This window comes from Cyanistes caeruleus, chromosome 2, assembly GCF_971803275.1.
Source record: "Cyanistes caeruleus chromosome 2, bCyaCae1.hap1.1, whole genome shotgun sequence".
Taxonomy (NCBI): Eukaryota; Metazoa; Chordata; class Aves; order Passeriformes; family Paridae; genus Cyanistes; species Cyanistes caeruleus.
The window spans coordinates 44,589,482-44,602,193 of NC_141702.1; the positions used below are offsets into that span (position 1 = coordinate 44,589,482).

Genomic DNA, 12,712 nt, shown 5'->3' on the forward strand with positions numbered 1-12,712 from the left:
ATAGAATCTGAGAGGAATCAGAAAACTGGACATTTTACTATGGAACACCACCCACATGAGTCGAGATTAACAATTTTAGATGAAGTCAACAACAATGCTGGGCTCCAAGATTACACACTCTTAACTACTAGCTTAATTTTATCAGTTTGGTGCAGGGAGGAAACCAGAACACATTCAATCCAAAACAAATGTAAACAAAAGTGACTTAGCATATCACCAATCATTAAAAAAATGCTTGTTTTCAGTATTGTTCTGATGCACACCCTGAAGAAACTCTTATTAATAAAACATAGAATTAGTAGACACAAGGATAAGTACCATACATCCATTTATCATCGGTAGAGTCTTTGGTAAAGTCCTCTCAAGGAAATAAACATATGGAACAGATCCTGCTGATATAGTCTGGTTTCCAAAAAGCTTTTGAAAGGTTCCTCTTACAAATCTTTCAGGACAACCATTTACCTATTGCAAAAATAAATATGTGACTAGAAGACAGAGTGAACTGCCAGTTCTCCCAGCAGAAGGAAATCGCCAGGAGCTCTGCAGGAATCTGTGTAGGAACTACAATATAATTCATTAATAAGCAATTTGACTAAAGGGTAAGCAGTAAAATAAAGCTTCTGGATTATATTAACTTATTCTAGGTAACAAGGACAAGGGCATCCTGAAGAATTGTAAAGATCAAGCAAAGGCACTTCTGAATGGCACATGAAATTTAGAGTATGAAAATGTAAAGCGCAGTGGGGGTTATCCTAATTCTATGTATACAAGGATGAGCTCAAGGCTGACCATCACCTCTCAGAAATGCAATCTTGGTGTTGTGAGAAACTGTTCTATGTAAACTTCGGCTGAATGCTTACTGCTAATAAAAATCAAAGCATGTGTTTAGAGCACTCCTAAGAGAAAATGAAGGGATTATCTCTACCAAATAAACTGGAGGTATATCCTACCTTGAGGCTGTACATACCTCAAGTATGATGTACAGTCCTAGTCCCCACCTCTTAAAGAGGGGCAACCAGAAAACACTCAATTAAGATGAACAAGAGGCCATCAAGCAAATAAGGAGATTTGTGTCCAATATATAATCTACAAATCTTCACAAAGTGCAAGGAGAAGTAATGGAAGGCTGTAAAAAACCTAAGAGACAACCAGGACTGAACATTTACTGCTTCTTCCAGTGGAGCAAATAAGGATCATTAAGCAACATCAGAAGCAGCTGCAAAACAAAAGTGATTATCTGCAGTGTGGGCAGCAGATATAGTGACCTCCCTCACACAGGATAGAGTCTAGATGCTATACCAAAAGTTACTGAACTCAAAACCACTGTAAATATGGACAATATGAGAAGGAAGCACCATTTATGCTTATCCTGTTATTCCTTCCTGTAGTAGTTTAGATTCGCCAGTTTGAGTTTCCTGGCCAACGCACCAAATAATGTGGTGGGTTTAGTGCTAGCTAAAATCACCAGTGCACTTACTCATTTCTTGCTCTGAGATATGGATTAGGAGAAGGGCAAAACAGGCTTAAAACTTAAAAGGTATATAGAAACTTTATTAACAGGATTACAAGAAGCATTAGAATAAAACTTCCAGAACACTTTTCCTCCTCCTGCCTAACTTTTTCCTTTCTTAACTGACCACGCAGAGACAAAACCTGGGATGGTAAAGCAGTACCAGCTATACAATAGTCTTTCATCAGTTCTTGTAGGAAGAAGAATTTTCTCTTGTCATGCCATGGACACTTCTCCACAACAGTTCTCTTGTGGCTTTTCATTTTCCCAAATAGCAGCTGCCCAAGCAAAAAGTTCTGCATAATGAAATTCTTCTCATTTTCACAGCCCTCCTAGAGGTGTGTCCATGGGCCATGAACTCATTGGGTATTATTTTAAGGATGAGTTCTTCAAAGGCAAAGGTTCTCTTTATCTGTCTCTGTGATTATCTCTGGGAACAGAGGTTTTCTTCTTCTCTCCCTGGGGGCAAAGGGTCTTCATCACTCTCTCTCTCTCCAAGCTTCTCATGGGATCACAGCTACTCCAACATCTGCTTGGCTTCATCAATGGATGTCTCTGCTCACATCTACCATTTGAATACTTCATCCTCCCATACTCTCTCATGAATTAAAGGAGAGATTTCACTATATCATTGTCCATTTCCATGGCCCTACCAAAAGAGTATTTCAGCCCCATTCAGCATCTCTTCATTCTCCTTCCATTTGAGGTTTAAATCTTTTCTTTTTAATGTTTCCATGCTGTCTTTCTACGTGTCATCACTCTGTCTTCTTCTCTCCCTGGAGAGAGGAACAAGGTCTGCAGATCTCATCTGGGTAGTGAAAGGGTCAAGATCTTGCCCAGTGGCCACAGCAGTCAGTGTTGAATTTCAGGCTGAGTTGGGCCCCTCCCTCTGCCCAGGCAGCTGCTGGTGGGGTGAAGGGGCAAGCAGTCCTGATTTGGCCTGGAGCAGTCTGTGTGGGCCAGGGTGGGGGTATTTAGTGTTGGCCAGATGTCAGCAGCCATGGCCCAGTGCCCCACAGCCTCCATCCCCTGCCTGGGAGCCACTGGGGTCCAGCCCAGCTTCACACAGGCCACAGGAGAACAGAGCCATTCCCACCAGAGATCTGCTACCTTTCAAGGCTGGAGGCAAAGAGAAAGAGTTGTCGAGTTTGCGGTTTTTAAAATGTGGATTTCACAGAGGCGCTTCAAATTTTTTAGTGTGTAAAATGTTGTCAGTTGTCAGAACTAGCCAGCTATTGGCCTGTCCTAGGCACAGAGGAAGTTCCCAGCAGCTTTTCTCAAAGAAATCACTTCCATGGGTGGTTTCTTACTTTTTTCTCCAAATGCTAATCAATGTGAAACCACTACACTTCCTTAAGAGTGACAAGGGACTGCAAACTTGTATTAATGTTACCCTTGCATTCAAAGCTGTTATTCTTCAGGGTTTTTGAAATGTTTTCAACATCTTGTGTTGTTCAAGTTACTGTAAAAAACCCTCAGCATAGATACTTCTATTCTTTCCATCAGCTTTGTAACAAATTATGAATTCCCAATGCCCTAAAACAGGATCATTTATTTAATGTAGACCTAAATAAACTAAAAAAAATGAAATAGCAAGCTTCCAGATACAGGTACTTAACTACAAAGCACATCACAATCTATGACCACCTGTTTCAGCACAGCTTTATAATTATGTGTCTCAGTCCAGCAGCACAGGTAAAAGTCAAAAAGTACACAAAGTTCAGCAAACACATCAGTATTGTGCAACTTCCTTAAGGCATTCACTTCTGTAATACAATTTCAAAAACCCCAACTGATCTAATTCAGTATGCCCATTCTTTTGTTTCTGAAGAAAAAAGAGTGTTTTAAATTTTATTGGGAAGGTAAGCCTTTGTGGAAGCCACAATGCTTACAAATATCCTAGTTTTAAACAGTTCATCCAGCCAACCACGATAAAGGAATCTTCTGAATTTAAAATGCTTGTAAGCAATTTCTTGTAAAAGAGAAATACTAGGTGAAAATCTGAAAACACATCTTAAATTTTCTTAGTTGTATATTTATTTTAAAACTGGTGCTAACACTAATCCTTTTGCTCAGGAAAGAAATTAGGTAAAGAAATTAGTGGTTTGTGCTCTTGTACCTGTACCATGCTCTTGATATTTCTAGCCAGCACAATCCTGCTCACCATGAAATGGAGATACATGTCAGGTCCTGGCTAGTAACTGAGGGAAAGGCCTATAAAACCTACAATGGGAGAAAGCAGCACCACAGGGGTCAAGGATGCAGCATCAGCCCCAGTAGAGACTTGACCAAATTGCTGCAGATCTGAACCCTTCTTTACAGGCATGAATTTGAAACACAAATTTAAAAAAAAAAAAAAAAAAAAAAAGAAACTACAACCAACCAACCAAAAAAAACACCAAACTATCAATTCCATTCCTTGTCATTTACCTTGCTTCTCTCTCAAAATTCCTGCTCCTTCTCCAGTAACAGTTTAGCTGCCCATGAAACCATAACTGAATCTAATTCTCTAATAAATAGCCTGGATATGCTGGTAGTTTAGTGTCATCTTTGTGAGTAGTCAAGATAACCTTGCAGCAACAGTTAAATGAACAAGATATGTAATAAAACCTTCAGTGCACTGTTTTCATAAGTTTCCATAACACAGAATGATTTTTTTAAAAATAGAAACTACTTTATTTTTATGTACATGTAATATACATAAAAAGTTATGCAGTGAAAGATAAGGTTCTTGTAATGGCTTGATCTTTAACTTGCCACAAAAATGCTTTTTGGTATTTTGTATTCTGAACAGTCTTGCAGCTACTTAACTAATGTCTTATACAGGGCTATTAATTTTATTTTATTGCTAGGAAGCTATAGTGGTAGTGGTAAGATCACAATACCTTTTTAAAAATTCCATGAAAAGACAGGTATTTTTTTCCAAATAACAGTGTAGTTTGGATAACTCTGTGCAAATGCTTTGTTTTGAAAAATACTTTTAGAGATAATTACTAGGCATTACTACTGGCATCTCATGATGTTTGCCCCTTTTTCAAATGTTTCTCAAAAAAAAACGCCTACCACTTCAAAACAGCAATATAGTAAAAAAAAACCAAAAACCAAAAAACAAACAAAGTTAAGTATCAACATTACATTATATTCTGCCTTTAAACAGTCACCTAATAAACTGTATTCTTCTGAACTTGAAATGTTTTAAGTCAACCATGGTACACTCAATCTCTCAAAAACCTCAATTTGTATGTAATAACCATCCTTAAATGCATAACTGAGTCTCACCGACTCTCCTCCCACTTCCTGACATAATGATGAAAGGTTATATTAACAGGAAAGGATAAGCACACACATATGGGCACAAAATGCTTATATTCACAGATATCAAGTTTTCACACCCATGCTTATCCACCACATTAGCAATGAGCATGGCATCCTGTGGTTTTATCCTGTCCTTTACCAGCATCCTGTACTTTATCCTGCATTACCAAATACCAAAATCCTGTGAAATACTTTGGAGTAAGGTTAACAAGATTTCAGTGAGCTGTGGGCAAGGACAGGCATCACAGTTAACCCACTCCAACCAATCTTATCTCACACCAGAGGATTAGAAGCATCACAGAAAAATTTTACCTGGAGTGGGAGCAGCAGCAATGCCGCTTGCTCTCCCCCAGTTGCTGTGAGGTTCAAGTGCTCATTACTCCATTACAAATAAAACTGAAAAGTGCTACCTGCATTCTGTACACTGGCCTGAGTCACATCCAAGTTGCACACTCATTGTTTGTCGTCTGCCAAATAAAATTCACAGCTTCAGTTCCTCAAGCTGCATCTTAAAGCAGGGGATTAATATGAGAATCTATGAGGTCAGCCTCAACACACACAGATGAAAAATACACCAAAAATTACAGAGAAACTTCATTATTGACACTGCTACACAGTACAGTGGGCAGATATACTGAGAAGTACGGCTCCCAAGACAGCAAACTTTTACAGAACAACTTTCTCAGGACTTCTGATCAAGATTTTGAATATAAGTGCAAAATAACATTGACAGAAATATACAAAAAGCCCTAATGCTTCAAAATAGCAATACAGTAAAAAATTAACAAAATAATATTAAGTTTCAACATGGTATAATATTCTCCCTTTTAACAGTTTAAAAAGCACAGTAAGCTGTGCTTTTTAAATATTTCTGTACTTTGCCCAGCATCCATACAAAAAAGTCTAGAATAGTACTAGGGTTCTCTAACTGCCTATGCTACTTCCTATAGGCACAGCAACTTCAAAGATTAGCAAGAAATTGCCTTCTTTAACTAGATTTTTAAAAGCTTTTCTCTGTATTAGCCCACTGTTCTTCAAGAAAACTTTACCTACATCTCACACAGAAACATTTGAGAGGGGAGGTGCAAAGGGAAAGTATTAGTAGTGAGCAACAGGGCAATGTACAGACAGGTTGGGGAGCAGCAACAATAACAACAAAAATCACAAACAAACAAAAGCCAAATAAATTTTAAAAATAAAATGAAACACCATAGACTTTGCATTGGATTTCTGTTATAATGCAAGTAAACTAAATAGCTTTTATCCATTTCATATCAATACTTCTTTCTAGGTACAAAAATGTAGCCATTCAACTGGTTTTTTCCCTTCCCTACAGTAGGTTTTTATGTCCTTAAACTTCAAGGAAGATCTAAATTTTAAACAGAATAGCTCCTATAGCCTCTTTTCTCTCAGAGAAAGGACTGCAAACTTGTATTAATGTTACCCTTGCATTCAAAGCTGTTATTCTTCGGGGTTTTTGAAATGTTTTCAACATCTTGTGTTGTTCAAGTTACTGTAAAACCCTCAGCATAGATACTTCTATTCTTTCCATCAGCTTTGTAACAAATTATGAATTCACAATGCCCTAAAACAGGATCATTTATTTAATGTAGACCTAAATAAACTAAAAAAAATGAAATAGCAAGCTTCCAGATACAGCTACTTAACTACAAAGCACATCACAATCTATGACCACCTGTTTCAGCACAGCTTTATAATTATGTGTCTCAGTCCAGCAGCACAGGTAAAAGTCAAAAAGTACACAAAGTTCAGCAAACACATCAGTATTGTGCAACAACTGCCATACTATCTAACTAAATTAATTCACCCCTTGCTCTCCATTTCCTTTCTAGATGCTGGCATTTAATCTACACAAGCTTACAGTGAAATTTCAAATCAAGACCAACAACAGGAAGATACTTTCATGGACACTCCTCCACCCCTAATTGCTGTGGGAAAAAAATTTCTTCAACTCTCACAATGAACTTTTTGAAAAACAACTTGAAAATTCCCATTGCAGAAAATATCATTTAGTTAAGAATGAATCTGCACCAGAATAACTTTTTAGCAACCACAATTTTTATTCTAAGAGCAGTCCTTGCAATGGTTTTACTCACAGCAATTAGGCTAAATTTATACCAGTATTTTCCCAAAACAAAGGTAACCCAGAAACGTGTGACTTTTTTTAGTAATGAAACATATATGTTGTAAAGAAACAAGGCAAGGATAAACCATACAGCCTGAAGCCATATTCACTATCATCAACACTGAAAGAATCAGTCTTCTTTCCCTCAGTCACATCCCGTACCATCCCAGGTACCCAAAAAGTCTTACACAGAAAAGAATCCACATTAAAAGACAGAAGGAAGAAAAAAAAACAGGCAAAAAAATAATTTTATCTAAAATTACTTTCTTCCACTCCCATACACTGGTGCTCTATTTGGCACAAGGGATGGGGACAAATACAAGACTTAACTCTGTTAAGAGCACAGCTACCTTGATGCAATTATGAAACTTCAGCCCAAGACACAAAGCTGAACAATTAACCTTTTATAAATGCCTTATTAGCTCAGGAGTGAACACCAAGGAGGTAAAGTCATTTGGACAAATCCGGTTTACAAAGTCAATTACCTACTTGTTTGGTTTATCAAAGCTGAGGTAATGAAATTATGGGACAGTTCACAGAGTGTCTAGCACACCACAGCAAAACCCTCCCCTACTGCAGGCTGCAACAAAACTCTTTCAAATGGACTCTTTCAGAATGCCTGGAAAAAGCAGGTTTAGACACCCAGGGGAAAAAAAGCAGCTCAAATTCTTCTCAGGACTTCAAGACATAAGTTACATCATGCTGTTCTTCCAGATAGTAGTACTGAAAAGGCTTTCCAAAAGTTTATTATAAGAACTAAAAGCAAAATGCTAATGGCTTGCCAAAAAACTATTCTACTACAAATCTGACTCTAGTAACACATTTTGAGTTTCCTCGAAGTAGTAAAGCAATATAGATCCAGTCTTACTTTCCAACCTTCACTGTGGCAAAAACAGACGAGTTTGGGGGGTTTATTTATTCTATGAGCATTTACTACAAAAGTACAGCACCAAATAAAATATTATAGGCCATCATCAACTCCCAGATTTTTGCTGTACTTCTCCCTCCACTGTCACTCTGTAGTGTATCACATGGCAGCACATTTGTAGACAGAAGGAGCAGGCACCAGTGGCATGACCTTCCTGCAGTGAGCATTTCACCCTTGCGTCACACTAGCTGTAGTCTGCTCTTACAACACAGTGTGGCCAAAGCTCCTCTTCCAACCCATTTTACCAAAAAGGGAATCTGCTCTGTGTGTTTTGGATGCTCTGGTTTGCATTGCAAAGGGGTCTTGAAGTGAGGAAGACAAGCATCTGATTTGCTTCAAAAGCTCCCCCCAGATCTGGTCTTCTTGACTGCTGCAGCTGGAGCAGAAACAGCTCGCCAGTACAACTGCAGCTCACCAAGTCCACTGGGGCAACAAAGGCTGGCTTCTCTGGCACAGGTAGAGCAAAACACAATTCCAGAACAAGAATGTTACTTGGTTCTACACACAGAGGACAGAGGTCTTGGTGGAGCTTATTCTCTTTGGCCCAATACTGCGCCTCAGTACTGGAAACTCTAAACTAGCATCAAAATAGTATCTCATATCAACATCTAGGCATTTCTGCTCATCAAAGGAATCAAGAAATATTGTTGGAAGATTTCTCTTCTGAAGACACAGGCCTTCTCTTAGCTTCTGAATTAAGTGGGTTTCCTGTTTTTTTTAACTAGTGAATTACTCTGAAAACAAGAAGCAGTGGCCAAACAAATAGTATTTTTCATCATCACAAGGTTTTAATTTATTCCTGAAATCTCGTTCAAATGCTGGAACAGGAATGGTTGAATACACACAAAAAGCTGTGAGAAAAATTCTGAGAGGATTTTTCTGGAAATTACTTGCCTAAGAGCCATACACTTACACAACTTGAACATCACAATATTCTACTACTTAGCAGATTGACTTCCTAAGAACTTACCTAGTAGATCAACATTAGTCCTAAATGATGATCTCCATGACACCTCAACTCTTTGTTTAAACAGAGCCTACAGAACAGAACTCAATCAAGAGTGGCAATCAATAATGGCATGCCATTAATGCATACACTAAAAACTGGACTACATTCACATTTTAAAACCCATTAAGATAATTATGAGGCAGAAATCATTCTTCCATCTCCCTTCATCTCCACTGGTGATTTTCACTTAGTTGACTCATTTCTCTGCACCAACAGCAAATGACAAAATCTACCTTTTGCTTTGCAAAGTATGGTTTGACACAGCTTTGTAAGAATCTAGCAATGAATGCAGAATAATATGCAGCAGGCTCTCCATATCCTGGACAATGCTGGCTAGATGGAAAGAAATTAGTAGTATATTTAATGGGAGGCCTCTTTGGAAACTGGGTGAAATCCATACAGCCATATTCCAAAGTCAGGTTTTAATTTTCTGTCACTCTGTAAGGATAGTTGAGGATCAACTACGTAAAGCTAGTGAAGTACTTTCAAGTTTGACAGCATTTCTACAGCTTTTCCTGCTTCTGTCAGCCCCCTGAAACTGATGTTAACATCACGGAGTGTCCCTGCTGGCCATACCATTCCACACAGCATCTCAGGCAAGTCACAATCATTTTCCTGAGAAGCAGCTTCTAAGAACTACAGAGAAAGTACAGCATTATTCAAGGGGAAAAGCGATTTTCTCCCCCACTGCCTCCCACCCTTTACCAGAACAAAAATATAACAAAAATCTTTAGGTTTGGAAAAAGGTTACAGAAGTAATATTCTTTCTCTGATCCCCCGCTCCTCAAGAACAACCCAAAGATTACAAAACATCTTCAACAACAGTAACGCCTCCCTCTTGCAACAGTCAAGATGAAGAAAGAGGAGGCAGGGAAGCCTTTCCTTTCTGCAGAGAGAACTAACTCCTCAGCTGTACAACAGGTAGTAAGCACCTGGAGGGCAGAGACCAATCCTCCAAAGAGGTTCTCCAGCCAGGGCCCTTCCAGAAGCCACAGGCACGTCCGGCAGCAACCAAGACTGTGAACAGCTGTGATTTAGCACCCAAACAACATTTGCTCTATCCTACTCCTTGCTAGAAGGTACAGGATTAAGATTTCATTTTCATATAAAACTAAGTTAAGCAGAACCTGGCAAGCCATTTAAAATGGCATCAAAGCCACTAAGAAACCACCAGATACTGAATGTAAAAAGATGCAAGGAACAAAAGGGATTCCTCTCAGATTGCAAAGGCCAGGTGTTCCTAAGAGGACAGTAGGTTTCTGCAACGGGAACCTGTATCAAGCATTCCTGTTTTACTCAGCACTTACCACCCAGCCTTTAAACACAATTTCTACAGCCTTTTTAATCTCAGAACTGCTATTAAAAACGTGTTCCTCTGCAAGCTCCTCAAAACGCTTTCTCCTTCCAAAAATAGATGGATGTAGGAAAGACGAAGCGGAAATTCACTTTGAAATGAGACTCTGAACTAGTCAAAGAAACTTTATAGCACTGTTCAGGGATACAAAGCATCACCCCGAAGAATGAAACAGAAATGTAGCCCTTCGGACACTTAACTGTGATTCGCAATGCGAAAAAAAAATAAATCCCAAATCGTACTCGCTGCGACCTTACGGCACATACAAGCTGCGCCCGGTAACTTTTCGTCTTTGTCCCTAACTCAATAGCTTGTTCTTTCGCCACAACCAAAATTTACGTCACCCACCCTGAAACACTCCGGGAAGACAAGGGCAAACCCAAACCCCAAACAAAGCCCCGGACCCCGGCGCAGCGATGACTCTGCAGGAGCCGCGGCGCGGAGCCGGGCGCGCTCTGGGGGCGGCGGCCCCGGGACCCCTCCGCCGGCCCCAGGTACCGCTTAATGGCCGCCGGCGAGCGCAGCGCGGGGCCGCCGCCCCTCCAGCCGGCCCCCGGGGGCGCAGGCAGGGCCGGACGGGCGCCCCGAGCGCGGCGGCTCCGCGGCGGGCCCGGCCCGGCCCGGCCCCGCTGTACCGCGGCGCAGGAGCCGGCCGTGCCCGGGGTTGGGCCGCTCACCGGCGTGCTGGTCCCGCGGCCACAGGTAGTAGGTGGCGGGGATGACGATGAGCCCCACGAAGCTGGTGAGGAAGTAGAAGAACGTGTTGCCGCTGTCGTCATACTGGAACTGCTGCCCCGCCATGGCCACGCAGGCCGCCCGTCCCCGCCACCGTTGCCGCCGGCGGCCCCCCGGTGTCGCCTCTCCGGGATCCCGCGAGATCGCAGGCTCGTCCGCCCGCCCGCCCCTTCCCTCCCTCCCAGGCCGCGCTAGGAGACGTGTCACTGCAAAGCTACCATAGCCCGTCAGGCATCACGGGCCCACCTGCCCGGCCGCCCATTGGCTCGGCCAAAAGCCCCACCCGCCAGAAATAACTAAATCCCGGGATCCGGGATCCAGGGAATCGTAGCGTGGGCCGGGCTAGAGTGGGACGGCTTTGGGTATCTGGTCTGGCTTCCCTGCTAAAGCTGGGTTATCTCAGAGCACGTGCCGCAGAATCACAGATTGGTTAAGGCTGGAAGAGATTCATGGAACTCGTCCAAACCCCCCTGCCAAGGAGCAGGTTACGGCACCTAGAGCAGGTGACACAGGAACCCCCCCGCCCCCCAAGTGGATTCGGGGTGTCTCCAGAGAGGGAGAATCCACCACTTTCCCGGGAAGCCTGTTCCAGTGCTCTGCGACCCTCCGTGTAAAGTTCTACCTCATGTTGAGGTGGAACTTCTTGTGTTTTAGTTTGTGGCCATTCTCATTCTGTCACAGGCACCACCAAAAAGAGTCTGGCACCATCATCTTGACAAACGCCACTAAGAAATGTATATACATTGATGATATCCACTCTCAGTCTTCTCCAGACTAAACAGGCCCCTGAGGTTCCCTCAGTCTCTTCTCATAAGAGAGATGCTCCACACCCCTCATCATTTCTGCTGACCCTCTTCAGTAGCTCATTATCTCTCCGGTACTGAGAAACCCAAAACTGGACTCAGAACTCCTGATGTGGCCTCACTAGGGATGAGTAGAAAGGCAGTATCACCACCCTTGACCTGTTGGCTACATTCTTCCCAATGCAGCCCAGGGTACCATTGGCCCTCCTGGCCACAAGGCTGCTCCCAGTTTATGGTCAGCTTGTCATCCCCCAAGAGTCCCAGGACATTCTCCACAGAGTTGTTCTCTAGCACATCAGTCCTCAGCCTGTACTGGCACTTGAGGTTATTCCTTCCAGGTGCAGTGTCCTACACTTGTCCTTGTTGAACCTCATTAGGTTTCTCTCTGCCTAATTCTCCAGCCTATCCAGGTCCTTCTGAATCCATTCAGCAGGACAGGCTTGCATCCATATGGTCCTTGAGTATCTCCAATGAGGGAGACTCCACAACCTCTCTGGGCAACAGTGGAGACTTCGGAGCCAAGGGCAGTAATGGTGTAGAAGGAGGCCTGTAATGTATGAAGTTGAAGCATAAAGATGTTTTTCCCCATACAAGAATAGAAGGAAAAAAATTTCCCATAGTTCTTTGCACCACCATTTCACTGTACCCCAGTTACATGTACCCAGCTGTCCTGTAGGCTGTCCCTCCCCTTTTTACCTTCTATGTCCTTAGAAAGCTCTCCTTTCCCTGTTTCCCCATTGGTCCCAGTTTGCTGCAATCCTCTACCTCTGTTATCTCATTGGCTCTCCCTCTCCTTGACCTCTCCTATGCACCACTTTACCCTGTTCCTATTGGACCCCTACACTCAGATCCACCCCCTCAAACCTTTATATATTCCTGGACTCTCCATTGTTCCCTGTCTTTGTTCCTGGA

At 42.0% G+C, this 12,712-nt stretch overlaps 1 protein-coding gene across 1 annotated transcript in view; it reads right to left on the reverse strand.

Annotated features, from left to right (window-relative positions):
- Nucleotides 1-11,257, reverse strand: part of SEC63 (SEC63 protein translocation regulator) — a 59,780-nt gene extending 48,523 nt beyond the window's left edge. Inside the window, exon 1 of the mRNA XM_086876727.1 lies at nt 10,940-11,257. Within this exon, the coding sequence (XP_086732853.1) occupies nt 10,940-11,063 (124 nt within the window). The 5' untranslated portion in view covers nt 11,064-11,257. The remainder of the gene's footprint in view (nt 1-10,939) is intronic.
- Nucleotides 11,258-12,712: the final 1,455 nt, after the last annotated feature.